The sequence below is a fragment of the Lytechinus pictus genome, chromosome 1 (assembly GCF_037042905.1).
Source record: "Lytechinus pictus isolate F3 Inbred chromosome 1, Lp3.0, whole genome shotgun sequence".
Lineage (NCBI taxonomy): Eukaryota > Metazoa > Echinodermata > Echinoidea > Temnopleuroida > Toxopneustidae > Lytechinus > Lytechinus pictus.
This window is the reverse complement of record NC_087245.1, coordinates 19,686,538-19,701,379: the sequence shown is the minus strand read 5'-3', so window position 1 is coordinate 19,701,379 and position 14,842 is coordinate 19,686,538. Positions and strand designations below refer to the sequence as shown.

Sequence of the window (14,842 nt, the reverse complement as noted above, 5' to 3'; positions counted from 1 at the left end):
CCATTTTTGAGAGGGGGGTAATTTGAGAAGTATTGCATGCTGTAGAGTGATTGTGGAAGTTAAAAGTGGAAGGCAATCTTTTGATTTCTCTTTCCTCATATTACATGTGATTGTTAACATTCCACCTGAAAAGCAATGATCTTGGCTGCTCAGTTACGACCGTGATTTATTGTTAGGAAGTGTCAAAGTGTATGTTGACATTGAGTTACGACTAGCCTTGGTTGTATACAGGCATGTGTATTCTTGTAATGGAACTCATACAGTACTATGAGGTACATGGATCTAGATGTCAGCAAACTTGGTGGTTATTTGCAACTACATAGTTTTGATTTAATGTTTTAACTAGTCACAAGGACTTGAAAATTAAGAAATGCTGTTCATTCAAATATGTTTAACTTCTTATTCAAGTTTAACTTCAAGTTAAATTTAAGTTATTTAAATTTTTTTGTTGTATTTTTGGGGATATTAGAAATAAGTGTCACTTGAAAGATATATGAGATGATTTTTTAAATACAATTAATTAACTATATTTATTCATATACTCAACCTAAGTATGATATGGTTCTTGATTGTCAATATAAATTCATGTACATGTAGCCCTACTTCTTTCAGGAAAGCAATGATTGTTTGAAGGCAAGAATAAAAATAATATTACACCCCCTTCAAGCTTCTTACAATCTTTGTTTATAGCTGCTATTGATTCCTAAGTTTGAGAAATCATTAGAGTCTTTGGCCCACAATAACCCTATGTTTTGAACCTTAGAATAAAGTTTAAATTTGTGAGGCAGTCACACCTGTTTGAGAAGTGATTGAACACAAAAGATATCAGTTTCAAGATCATCCTTTAAGATGTGGGAAAAGCTGAAAGTTTGTATTAAGACAATTGAGAAGGGCTCTAAGGGGGATACAAGAACAATGTAATGATGTGATGATAAGGTCTGCAGGGATGACACACTATCATAAACCTAAACCATGAGCTGTCATAAAACAACAAATGGTACAGGTCATTTTAGTCTCTTTTCAGCCAGATTGACATTTATATTTTCAATTTGTTTTTGGAAGATTTATCTTTTTTTTAAAAGATGGATTGCACTTGAGTTAGGTTAATTCCATTGTCTGAATTTTTTTTCTCCACATTTTGATGATATATACTTTATATCATGTATTTGTACTTGATGCATTTACTCATTACAATTTGCTTGCAGCTCAGTGGGTGTATACATGTACCTTGACATTCAGTTGGGTCTTATAAAACTCCCAAATATTACAGAAAGCTATCGATGAAAGATTTACCAGATCTATCAAATAGTGAAATAATGAAATGTCACAATCTTGTGACATTAATAATGATTAAAACCCAAGATTTTTATGGAACTGTATGTTACATTGTATTTTCTGTGACAATATTTTTTAATTTTTTTTGCCTCTCTCGATACAGGAGACACTAGCAGGAAGCATCAGTGTTATCTACATTCTCAAGAATGATGCCTCGAGGGCTCGTCAGGGATCCAGCCTTGGTCTCAAGAAAGACAAGTCACAATCGTTTGAGGTAAATATCAGTTTTGCTCAAAGCGAGATGACTGTTACACTTGAATAGCATCTCCCAAACTTCAAACCATCCAGTATTACTCCTAGTACAGATACTCATAATACTGATGTTTATACAGTTTGTTTTTCTATCACTTCCGTTATAAGTCTTTAAGTGCTATACAATAATGTAGTATAATTACCATAGCTATAGCAGAGTCCTACATTTCATGGAATAAATTCCTGCCACCTCACCTGTGTTGAGTGCAGCACAATATGGATAAATTCCTTGCTGAAGATACCTGGACAAGGTTTTGAACCACAGACTCTTTGATTAAGAGTAAAACCACTAAACCATGTGATGCAACCGATTAGAGTCTATTCTTCCATTAGTCACTTCTAAAAAAATATTGAAGGCCAAGTGCATAAGGGTTTTGTTACTTACATCCATAACCCCAACCCTCTATAGAGTGACATTTGTACGGTTGGAAGAAATATTATTTACATTTTGGAAATGAAAATGTTACCGGAATCATGCACAGTATCTGATGCAAAATATCTGAATTGACTTTACGCGTTCTTGATTAAAATGCTTACATGCAGGAATTAGGAACCAATTAAATTGATTTGGATGAACTATATATTCTGTTTGTTTTATAATTTACTTGTTTTTAACACTTTCCCATTCACTCCCTCTTCACAGACAATATTCCTATCATCACCTTCCAAGCTTACAAAGTACCTCGACACAAGTCAGCTGACAGAAGATTTTGGGGGCGCACTTGACTACCATCATCAAGAATGGCTGCAGAATAGACTGGTAAGTCTGAAGTATTGAATATACCATTATATGAATTGGCTGTAGAAGAGACTAGTAAGTCTGCGGTGTTAAATATATCTGAGGTCATGTTTACATCATCCAGTTTTCTTTGTGTGCCTGCCAATAGAAATAATAAAAAAAAATGTGGTGTAGACATTTATGTGGAAGCATGTTTGTGCTGAAGTGAGATCATATAACAAACAAGAAAAGTAATTAAGCAAGATTGAAATCAAAGGTAATGTTTATATTTCAGGTAAGGGTGTAAATTCATACACCAAATTAAGTTTTAAATTATTTTGGAGTAATATTGATTGTTTAGAAATAATTTTGAATGGTAATGGGATACACATACATTCATTCCTCTGTGAAAAAAACATCAAAATAATCAGTGTTTACACTTTTATGGTTCTATCATTAATCAACAAATATAGACTAATTTTTAATCTTTCTTTGTTTGATTGTGTTAGGTTAATAACAGTGACCTGACAATCAAACAAGTCTCATTCATATCACAAAGCTTCTTAAATGTCTGGAATAATTATTCACCACTTCACATGCAAACATTAAAAAAGTTATAAACTAAAAATTGAAAAAGGGTGCCGAACAGTTGATAAAGTATCAGGTATTTTGAGTAGGTATTTTCATATATCAGGTCACTCTGTTGGCTACTTTATGACTTAGTTCTCCAGTAGCCCTAGGGAGCATTTTTATGCTCCAAAGCTCAGTAATTAACTATTGTGTAAAGTGAAATGAAATTGATTTGTCTGTATTTGAATGGGAAAATTCATGATATACATTGTATATTAAAAATGAATTTGTTATATATGTTGGCATTAATATCTGATGCCAAAATAATGGCTTTATTACAAATGCTTCTAAAATTTCAGTTGGTCTTTCTGATTTCAGAAAAACACACCTCCCCACACCTAGAGGATTATGTATTATGCACACTGCATCATTGGTGTAAACCACGGTCCCGGAAATGTAAAATATAAATCTGCAGCATTTGTTTTGTAGTGGCCAAAGTTGTCCGGCTGATTCATACCACCTCGCTGTTCAAAGTCAATTTTGGCGTTAGCCATATCTTAAGGACGTTGACCAATATGATGTCTTACATTTTTTCTATGTCATAACTTGTCCTTATAGGACTTTGAGAAGTTCTTGAAAGATTCCAGTCTGACGGAGAAACGTCTCGAGCAAGCTCATGAGGAGCTGTTGTCAAGACAAGACGAGAGGCTGACTCCAGAAGACCAGCTACGTCGTCAGAAACGATTGAGGGAGGTTGTCATTGACCAACCGAGCAGTGTGCTACAACTTGGTGAGTTGTGGGTAATGATGATGGTGGTGGTGGTGGTGGTGGTGGTGGTGGTGGTGATGATGATGATGATGATGGTGGTGGTGGTGGTGGTGGTGGTGGTGGTGGTGGTGGTGGTGATGATGATGATGATGATGATGATAATGATGATGAAGAAGAAGATGATGATGATGATGATGGTGGTGGTGATTGTGGTGGTGGTGGTGGTGGTGATGACGATGATGAGAATTATGGTAATGATGGTGGTAGTGGTGATAATTTGGGACGGTGATGATTAAATGTAAGTGTTGGTGATGGAAATGATGAAAAAGATAATGGCGATGAGCCAATGATGATGAGGAGGAAGATGTTAGAAATGAATATGATATTAATGTGAATGATGATGAAAATGCTGGCGGTAATGACAACAATGACAATGATGATGGTTATAATATGGACATGTTGCCCAAAGGTAGTATGGCAAGGATGAAGTTTGATATTCATTGGTAAAATAGGTTATGATCAATGGTCAGTGTATGATATATGAGTGATCATTTTGGTATCTAGTGAACTAAACAAGATAACGAGAAGAATACTCTTCCAATTTTATTCCACAGGCCATTCCCTTTCACGACGTGTGGAGACCGACTCGGGTTTCCAGAGGCAAGGCGGAGACCAGGGCTTCGCTACAGAGGACCAACTGCTGATGCACCGAGAGGTGGATCAAAGACTCGATGCTCTGCAACAAAAACAGAATCAACTCAGGATGTACCTAGCAGAGAGAGATCGAGAGCTAGGTGTCCACATGCAGCTAGGTGATATGGAGAGTGGTATCAAAAAGGTAAAAAAAGGAAGAATATATACTGCGATTGACAAAAATCAATAATCTGCATAGTGATTCCTTCATGAAATTTTCCAAATATGTCTTCAATTGTTCTGTTTCCTATTTGGAATTAAAATGATTTGAAATGACTTGTACTACATGTATGAGTGGTAAATAAATAAATAAATTAAGAAAAAAATTCTTTCTACTCTACATCGCCTCCTCTTAACTGTTCTCATATCCTTTCCTCCCTTATTTTTTCTGCTCCCTTGTCTAGTCTCTCCTTTTCTTATTATTCTTCTTATTTTTCATCATACACTTTGTCTTGTTTGTCGTCTTCTTCGCTGTCTTTTTCTTTATCTTCGTTGTCCTTGTCTTCCTCATTTTTTTCCCCTTTCTCCCTTCTTCTCCTTCACCTCATCTCATTTGCCTCCTACAATTTCTTTTTCTTTTTTCCCCTTCTCCATCTCCTATTTTCTTTTCATTTTTGGTGTCTTGACTCCACTTTTATTGTTTTGTTGTTGTTGAAATTTTCAGGTAATTGACTGGATAGTTGGACCAGGAGAGAAGCTCTTATCGTCACACATAGACATTGGCAATGACTACAAGACTGCTGAGAAACTCAGGAGGGAACATGAGAAACTAGAACTCAAGTGCACCGTAAGTTAGGGTTCAGTTTTGTGATTTATTTTCAGAGAGCAGTTACACAATATATAGGGTGGGTTCATGTGAATACCACCCCTGTATTAAGCCATTAAACCACACCCCCTTAAAAAAAGTCACTCCATCAAACAGTCAAAACCTGTATCTTTTTTACTTTTCACCTTGATTTGTGAATATACTTCAAAGCATAAATCAATGAACACCCTCACCTATTGTGAGATATGAACATGTGTTTTTATTCAATGAATGATTGATTTTATTCCATTTCATGTGATTTAAAAGTTCCCTATCCTAAAATTTGTGCAGCAGAAACTGGTTCGAATGGAAAGTAAAATGTTTCTTCTTTGATCTGACATGCCATGCTATCACTCCAGACTACACACTAGAATGTCAATCAATATGATTATTTATTAAAGAAGCTATTGTACAAATAGTTGCACAGTTGCAGCCAGAAAAATTGTAATATTACTCGTAAAAATGGCACATTTACCAGGGTAGCCACTTCAGTTTCGTAAATTGTTCTCCCAGCGGGCCCTGCTAGTATTATTACCCCGGCTTCAGCTGGACTGCCTTGGCTTTCAGGGATTTTAATGAAATTTTTCTTACCGGGTACCCATTCACCTCACTTGGGTTGAGTGCAGCACAATGTGGGTAAATTCATTGCTGAAGGAAAACATGACATGGCTTGGAATCGAACCCACGTCCCTCAGATTGATAGACGAGAGTCATAACCACTAGACCACTATGCCCCCACAATTATGTCACTTCATTATCATCATGTGATGACTCATGCCACCTAGATCTGCCTGGAAGAATCTATCAGTAATTGAAAAAAAAAAACTTCTGCTTTAAAAAAATCGATGGGGACATACCATGGGTGTATGGTGTGGAGGTTTAGTTACTTGACTGTTAATTTTAAAAGTTGGGGATTCAAATATCACTTGGCAATAATGTCCTTTGGCAAAACTCTACTTCACATTTGTGACTAAATAAAATTTGCTCCTCGTATTTGTAAAATAGTGTCTGGCTGGAATGATCACAAGAAAGTGGATATTGTGCTCTTTATGTGTGGAACATGGATTCATTCCAGCTACTAGGGGTTTTAACTTCATATTACAAGTGCTTATGAATGCAGTATGAAGAGATATTTTTTTATAATATTATCTCTATTCCATGTACCAGGATATTTATGGCAATTATGCCGAGCTTCGTCATGTAGCGGACTCCATCATTAAGAGTGGTCATCCCCATGCGGGTGACATCGGTGCTCAGAAGGACTACCTAGATACAGTATGCCGTAGCTTTGCTTCTCGTCTGGAGAGGCGGCGGAACCTCGTTATTGGTTCCGTCAGATTCCACCGATTATCACAAGAAGTAAGTTACTTTTAAATGTTTTAATCCTATTTTAGTAGGGCTTTTCAAACCAGGGCACCGGTAAAACTGCTTAGTGATTGATTGTACAGTTAATCTGTATGATTGATTTCTCAAAAATCAATCATGAAAATCAGCCCTTTGATCAATCGTTATGATTCATGTTATGAGACCCTAGTTTTTAAAGGAGGGGTGAATTTGATCCCCTTCATATCTCTCCAGGGGCCCGTTTCATACAGGACTAACAACTGTTGTAACTTTGCCACAATGGCAACTACCATGGCAACAGGGCTCAGCAGCCAATCAAAATCAAGGTTACCTTGGTAGTTGCCATAATGGAAAAGTTACAACAGTTGCAAGTTCTTTATGAAACGGGCCCCTGGTCTGATTAATGCAAAATTTTGCACTGACACGATCACATGCAAAGCATGTCACTATATTTTTTGCCAACAAAATCGATTTTTGTTAATAATATTACGTTATGCAAATTTGATGTATATATTTATATCTTTTCCTATTTCTCACAAATTAAATGTAATGTTGCCAAATCTTTGGCAAAGATTCAGGGGAAAGTATTCCAAACATAGTATTATTCAGATTTTATTTTGATTTTATTTAATATTTGTTATTTTTAGTTCCCCATGTAATTATTTAATGTACTTCTTATATATATTCTTTTTATGATTGAATTGTTCAAAGTAACCTGATTTCAAATGTGGAATTGTGGTGTTTTTTATCCACATGTCAGTTATTGGGTGGAAAGTTTTAGATAAATTTTTGCATAAAATCAAATCCCTTCTTGTAAAGAAAACTATTTTGTTGAGATATATCTTTATCCTATTCACTTATCATAAACAAGTCTATTATTTATTGTATCTCTTTCCATACAGGCATTTTCCAAACTAGCAGACCTACTAGAACTATGCACAGGAGAAGTTGAAGTAGATTCTGTAGAGAGCACTGAGGAAGCTCTTAGACTTCTCCTGGACAACTTTGACAACTCAAGTAAGCATCCCCTCTCTGTTGAAAATTTTGTTATATTTAGGTACCTTATTTCCAGGAAAATTATTTAAAAATATAAAGGTAGAAAACATACACAAACATGGACAAAATGAGATTTTGCCGTAGCCAACAAATGGAAATTGCTTAAAAGAATTGTGAACTCTGTTGAGAGGCCTCCCACATCCCCCACATCAGCTGGTGCATTAAGTATGTGTGACATAAGATTTAAAGATTATATAAACATTATCATTTACATGAACATCTTTTAAAGAAAAGATTGCATAACATTTTAATGGTAATGTGAACCTAAATATAACACCTCTTCTTAAAGACTCGATATGTAATCACCCTTTTCTGATTATCTTAACAGTGTACACCACAGATCGAGCCATTCGTGAGGGGAAGAGTATTTTGGAGATGATGAGCCTACCTATCAAGAATGCCTTTGGTAAAGACATCACACCAAACTATGAGAAGCACATCGCCCATGTCGAGCGCATCTTGGCAGAGCTTGAGGGACGAAGGGCACGGTGTCGTGACCTGGCTGAGGTCAGGAAGCTCAAGCTTCAGCAGTTGTTGCAGCTCAAGAGCTGCGAGAGAGATGCTGAACAGGTATGGAAAAGAAGTATTCATTTTATCCTGATTTTACACTAGTTTTCTACAAATTATTACTATTCATTACGAGCATACATTATGTTCATGACTTGACTGATTATTGGAGAAAATAATTAAGTTCTTCTATTCATTCCTTTCAATTTTAATAGCTTGTGCAGCTTTGCATATAATTAAAGATTGATACGTGATAAGAGTGATGAATATAACAATAAGGGCATGAAAGTATGAATAGACAGGAAGTCTATTCAGAAGTTCCCAAGGTGCTATGAATAGAAGGGAAGTCTATCCAGAAACACCCAAGGTGAATTTCAATAGAAGTTAAGTTCGTTGTCAGCTTACTCCTGATTGAAAGGTACAGTGTTACCTACAAAACATGACTTTGGAATGGAATGAAAGAGTCTGAATACCTACTTTGAAAGAATTGACTTAAAAAATAAACCTTCATCATAGATTATTAGATATTAGAGATATAAATTACACTTCTGAAAAAAAATCTTGCACCAAACAAGGTCTGGCAGGTAAAACGTTGATGACCTCTTTGTGCTTTTTAGTTGGACCATGGGTGGAATCTTACTCAGGATGATACATATTACAAATACTTTACATTAATATACCTTTACAAATTACATTTTATCTACACACTTGATGCTTTGTATACATGTTTTGTTATGGCAAGATAAAGATTGATTATTTTATTCTGCTGAGGTTGTATACTTGTTCCAAACCTTATGTTTTTTTTATTGGTCCCTTAAAAGTTTGAGAGTTTGTACATGTATTTTTCATTTTGTAGTTGTTATTTTTGCAATAAATCCATTGAAATAAACCATTTAGATTTGTGGAAGTGAATAAAATGTGCCAATACACTCCTATTTTTTGGAGCTATGTACTTCACTGGTTGCAAGACCAAGCGATTGAGTATGTTCTATAATTTTTTTGTTATAAACTGAACATTCATCTCACCAGTGAAGATTACCCACAAAGTATAACATAATGAGTAATAGTTTATGGTAAGCCATATTGTTGAAATATGCAAATTTCTCCTGTTATTCTTCTCTTATTTTTCTCTTTCCCACCTTTTCATCAGGCTATTGCTTGGCTTCTTGAGCTGCTAGATAACATGCTCCTACAGCATATTGAGGTTGGAAGATCAGCAGATGAGGCTGCTTCTCTCAAGGATGAACACAGTAAATTTGAAACTACCGCAAGGGTAAGAATAGACATTTGTACTCTTCTTTCAATTTCCATTGCTTGAATAAAACATAGATTTGATTTGTGACACAGGTTCTGTGACATGGGTATTCTGGAAAGATTAATGTTATTGGCTTATGCAAGATGGAGTTGCTGTTCTGTGCTTGCTAAACAAGTGTATCATGACACTTGCATTCCAAATCTAAAGATCATTTATTTGATGACAAAATAGTTTGGTTTTGTGACAATGGGTACCTGAGAACAGGGAAACTTTCATATTAAACAATAGGGATTGTTCAGTTATTTTGAAGGGATACATTGTCTTGGGGGGGGGGGGGTCCAATCTATCAATTGAAAGTAGCACCTGCTTGACTCTCCAAAAGGTTGAATGTTTTATCATGTCAACAGTGCATAACCAGGTCTTCTGTTTTGGCTAATGTTTAGTTCTTCCATTTATGTACAATCATTTTTAAATGCTTTTAAGTGGTGCAACACAAGGTATAAAGAAATCACAACCTCTGTATGTGCAAGTCTATTCCTCATGTGTTTTCCATCAAACTTGTGAGCATATCTCAAGAAGTAATGGATGTGTTTCCTGGGACTTCAGAGATTTGTCTAATATGATAAATAAATGAGCTGATTAGATTTTTATTTCTTTATTGTTTCAATAAATGGTTATGGAACAAAAATAATTGTAATATGCTGGAGAACCAAAACACCAATTAAATTTGATCTTGTTAAATGTTATTTCTACCTATTTGCTTCGGTATCTAGATCTATTAACATCTTTCATCTATTCCTTCAGGAAACTTATGACTACGGTCTAAACCTTTTACGGACTTCCCTGATGCTTAGACGATCCCTTCATATGAACCTTGAACCAAGTCAAGACAAGTCACAACGTCTTGAGGCTGCCTGGTACCAGTTCTCACAGGCCTTGGGGGAGAGGTCATCAAGGCTCTCAGTGTCTCTCATGTTCCAAAGAAATGCTGAGAAGGTAGTACAGTCTTATTTACTTATTTGTTTTATTACACAGCAGAATATTCCAAAACATATTTGTAAATCCGAATCACACACAAAATCAAAGAAGTACTTACTAATTTACTAAATCACAAATTCATCTTGCTTTCCATTTGAGGGTATATAGTTACAATCAGAATGTAAATCTTACATAAAATATAGTCCTTATAATGTATTTGTTCACAAGGTTCTTTAATTGAATATACTTACCATCAATTTTGTTATAAACTTTATCAGATCTCCTTCTGTATCAAATGTCTGTTAATGGTTGATAACCAGTGATAGTATTTATAGTATTGATCAAATTTGGTATACAGGGTCTTGCTAATTTGGGTGAAGATTATGTCTATAACTGTTCAATTGGAATATTTATCATTACCCAGCTAATATCCCAGATGGACAAACTGTGCCAGGAGGTGGCTCCAAGAGTTGCAGGGTACGGTGGTGATGTAGGAAGCAGGCACCTACTTTCCTATGAACCGAGACGACGTGCTCTACTTCGACAGTACAGAGAGGCTGCAGCCATGGGTCAGGCTCTCCTAGACAGGCTTGCTCTACCAGTGGTTTCACCTGACAGGTAATCAGAAGAATAATGAAAATAATAATTTGGACCATTTATATGTATTTAGCATATGAACGATGAGATCTAACCTCTAACTAGTTTTTGGTCCTCTAGGCTGGCCTTGAGGACCACAATTATGTTGTCCTAGCCTTGTATTTGGATTCAGAGGACTTAAATTCCTTATTTTTATACAACATAAGCACAGCAATGTTGGGACTATGCTTCAGGCATCAAATATTTCCTAATTCATTATACTTTTATTTTTTCTTTCCAGAAGTGTGGTTGTATTCAATGTTGATGTTATACTATATCTTTAATTTGTGTGAAATTTGCTCTGGAAAGGAACAATTTTAAAATTTTGAAAAGAAAAGGAAGACCAATTTATTGGTTGCAACTTTAATAATGTGTCTATGACACAATTCATCCCCATATTCTCTATTTTCCATTGATTATTTACAGGGCTTCCAGATCTAACATGAGAGTCATCCCAGAGCAGCTCCAGCCGGCTGCGGACCACCTGGCACAGAAGATGGCCGAGCTGGAGAACAAGAGACGGGAGATGGAGCTCCTGTTCGGTGACACCGATGGTGGCTCTATGTTCACCCCTACCTCCTCCACCTCCTCCCTGGCTCCTGGTGCTGTTCATGGGGAACCGCTTCCAGAGATGGACTGGGATGTGGTGGCCAAGAAGGATGTGCCCGTCGAAGAGGTTGTACCCATTGTAGCAACAAAACAACAGGTTGGTGTCATGGTCTAGCATTGACTTAATTTTCTTCCTATAAATTCTTGATGTAAACAAATTTGTTGCTTGCATCCAGTAAATTAGATTATGTTTGATCTGGAAACATAAGCAAAAGAAGATCTTAGAACCAGAGGGGTGTGAATCTGTCATATACTGCTTTCCTGGTAGTGACTCTACCACTGTTCCATTACTGTTTCATGGTACATTCACGATGAAAGAAATACCTCAGCTCCTTTGATTTTCTTCCGACTTTTGAATATTCATCGTCCAATATTTATAATAGACTGGGTTGTTAAAGGTTCTTTATGGCAGATGAGTGATAACATTCTGCCTTTGTCATAATAGTTGGAATCTTGCAATCTCTTTTTTTGTTTATGTATTAACTATAATTTGTGTATATCTGAGTAATTTTAACGTTGTAACTGCAATACAGAATATTAACAAATACAATTTCACACTAAAAGGGAGACGTTCAGCAATTTCCAGTATCCATAAGCTGACTTTTTACCAATCTTTCTCCCAAGATAGACATGAGCTGATATCAAATCCAAGAAATCATTTAGACAAAGCATCATTCAGCCACCAAAATTTGAAAGTTGAATATTTTAGTTTTCATGAGCCCATCCAATTAGTCTATGAGATAGAGGTATAATAATGATCTGTTGCTTGAACTTTATTTCTTGTAAAAAACTATATAGTTAATGATTTAGAATTCTGTTTATTATTTAAAGAGATAATTTTACTTTAATAATTGTTTTCTGTAATCCTTCCAGTCTGTGATGTCAGCTCCTCCACCAAGTCTCAATGGTAGGATGAATGGAAGATTGACTGGAAGTCACGGCAGCTTGAATGGAAGCCGTTCAAGTCTCAATAGGATGCCTCCTCCATCACCTAATCGCTATGGCATCAGACCAGAAGATGAGGCATTGAGGCGAATGAAGGATTTTGAGGACAAAGTAAAGGAGGTAAGTTTCAGAAATCTGTCAGTGAGAGAAATACTTCCATACTATATTATACACTTATTATTTTTCATTAAAAAAGAAGAAAGGAAAGGATTGAATACTTTTAACCCCTTTGAAAAAAAGTAAAAATGACAAGTAAGAAGTAAATCGGAGGCAATTCTGATAATTTGGTGGTCATTCTGTGATGAGAGTACATACTTCCCTCATTTCTGGAGTAATGTACCCCCTAATGTCTTAATAATAAAAGTATGCATTGTTCAAACAGTGCACTATTTACATTATTTCTTTTCATATGCCTAGAAGTCATTTTGGATGAGAACCTTTCTCAGCAAATTTGAAAAGAATGCAATATGACAATATAGATGGAATTTGTCTTGAAATGGCATGCTGTTTGGAGATCTTACCATTCATAATGAAGAAGGGGTTTGAATGATTTCCAATCAAGAATTATTGATTTTTATTTGACTTATATGACCATCTTGCAATTTTCTTTGCATGATTATGATGTTATTTTATGAGTTTATGTTATTGGTGGATGATTTTAATCATTTTCAGTGTTGGTGTGATTGATGGCAGTAGACAGATATGTTCAATGGTGATGTTGATGATTGCTTTGATGGTATCACTATTGCTGCCAATGTAGTTAATGTCAGTGTTGGTGTAGTTGATGGCAGTATTTGGATTTATTCAATTCTGATACTGATGATGGCTTTGGTGACATCAGTGTTTGTGTTAGTGTTAGTGTAGTTGGTGGCAGCAGTGGGATGTATTCAGTTTAGATACTGATGGTGGGATTATTGATGCCATTCAAAATAACAGCATTTGATGAATTCAATAGCAGTAATGGTGCCATTTGTCAATGTGATTGATGGCAACATTGTCGTATGTGTTCACTATGATGATGTTTATGATTGCATCGTTGATGGCAGGGTTTGGATATTTTTAGTATTGCCATCATTTGATGTCAGTAGTGTAGTTGATGTTGATTGTGATGGCAGATTGAGAGCGATTTTTTAAGTCTTATCCTTTTTGGGTGTATATTGTGCATTTGTGACAAATGAGATGTTTGGAGCAACAGGCACTTTTCTTTGCTGCACATTTTAAGAAATGCTGTTTGCTATGGTTGTTTTCTTTTCTAAAAGGCAAAGAGAGCTAGTTTCGGGGAATATTTTTTACCTTTAAAAGTTAAATTGTTGGAATTTTTATTTAGAGGTTTTATTTATTTAGAAGTTTCTGCAAAGAAAAGAAAGGGTGCGATCCTTGTTAGAAATGATTACCCGCTCTTCTTTGAACCCCACACCCTGAAACAAATCAAACAAGTAGTATAATTTAACAAGCTCGATAGATTGATGAAAATACAAGGAAATTATATTATAAGGGATCCAAAATATTTTTGTCTGCTCAGTAGTGTTTTATATTAGTGTTAGTAAAAAATGTTACATACTTGGGTATTGAATTGAATTGAATTTATTTCCGTTAAAAACAAATAACAATACATATAAAATGATACATGTGAATTGATAATTGGAAAACGGGAGGATGGCCCTACTCAGCAGCATCAATCATGGTGCTGCTGGTCTACCGAGGGGTCCTCATATAGCATAAAAGAAAATTACTCAAATATAAATTATACACAATATAAAAATAACATACCAAAACAATAAGAAATAAAACTAATCGGTCATAACATCTAGCCCCCACCCCCCTACGTTAACACACCCCAACCAAAAAATTACTTTTTTTCTTTCCAGGGCTCTTTTTGGAGAAACTTAAAAATTTTCCAGGGCTACTTTTTCATTTTCCAGGGCTCTTTTTCCACTTTCCAGGGCTACAATTTCTGGAGCTATTTCGCGGCTTTTTTGCGTTTGTGTGTTGAATTGTTAAAGGTCAAGTCCACCTCAGAAAAATGTTGATTTGAATAAAAAGAGAAAAATTCAACAAGCACAATGCTGAAAATTTCATCAAAATCGGATGTAAAATAAGAAAGTTATGACATTTCAAAGTTTCGCTTATTTTTAACAAAATAGTTATATGAACGAGCCAGTTACATCCAAATGAGAGAGTCGATGATGTCACTCACTCACTATTTCTTTTGTTTTTTATTGTTTGAATTATACAATATTTCAATTTTTACGAATTTGATGATTAGGACCTCCTTGCCTGAAGCACAAAATGTTAAAATAATGGAATTCCACGTGTTCAGGGAGGAATGAAACTTCATTTCACATGGCAATGATGAGAAAATCAAAATAT

At 35.5% G+C, this 14,842-nt stretch overlaps 1 protein-coding gene across 1 annotated transcript in view; it reads left to right on the top strand.

The window, feature by feature from the left end:
* LOC129264371 (SEC14 domain and spectrin repeat-containing protein 1-like) overlaps nt 1-14,192 on the top strand; it is a 37,773-nt gene extending 23,581 nt beyond the window's left edge. The window contains exons 6-18 of the mRNA XM_054902243.2: nt 1,439-1,549; nt 2,231-2,347; nt 3,494-3,665; nt 4,259-4,482; nt 5,002-5,124; nt 6,310-6,501; nt 7,389-7,503; nt 7,871-8,112; nt 9,200-9,322; nt 10,109-10,300; nt 10,707-10,900; nt 11,345-11,624; nt 12,401-14,192. Coding sequence (XP_054758218.2) covers nt 1,439-1,549; nt 2,231-2,347; nt 3,494-3,665; nt 4,259-4,482; nt 5,002-5,124; nt 6,310-6,501; nt 7,389-7,503; nt 7,871-8,112; nt 9,200-9,322; nt 10,109-10,300; nt 10,707-10,900; nt 11,345-11,624; nt 12,401-12,715 — 2,400 coding nt within the window. The 3' untranslated portion in view covers nt 12,716-14,192. The remainder of the gene's footprint in view (nt 1-1,438; nt 1,550-2,230; nt 2,348-3,493; nt 3,666-4,258; nt 4,483-5,001; nt 5,125-6,309; nt 6,502-7,388; nt 7,504-7,870; nt 8,113-9,199; nt 9,323-10,108; nt 10,301-10,706; nt 10,901-11,344; nt 11,625-12,400) is intronic.
* Nucleotides 14,193-14,842: the final 650 nt, after the last annotated feature.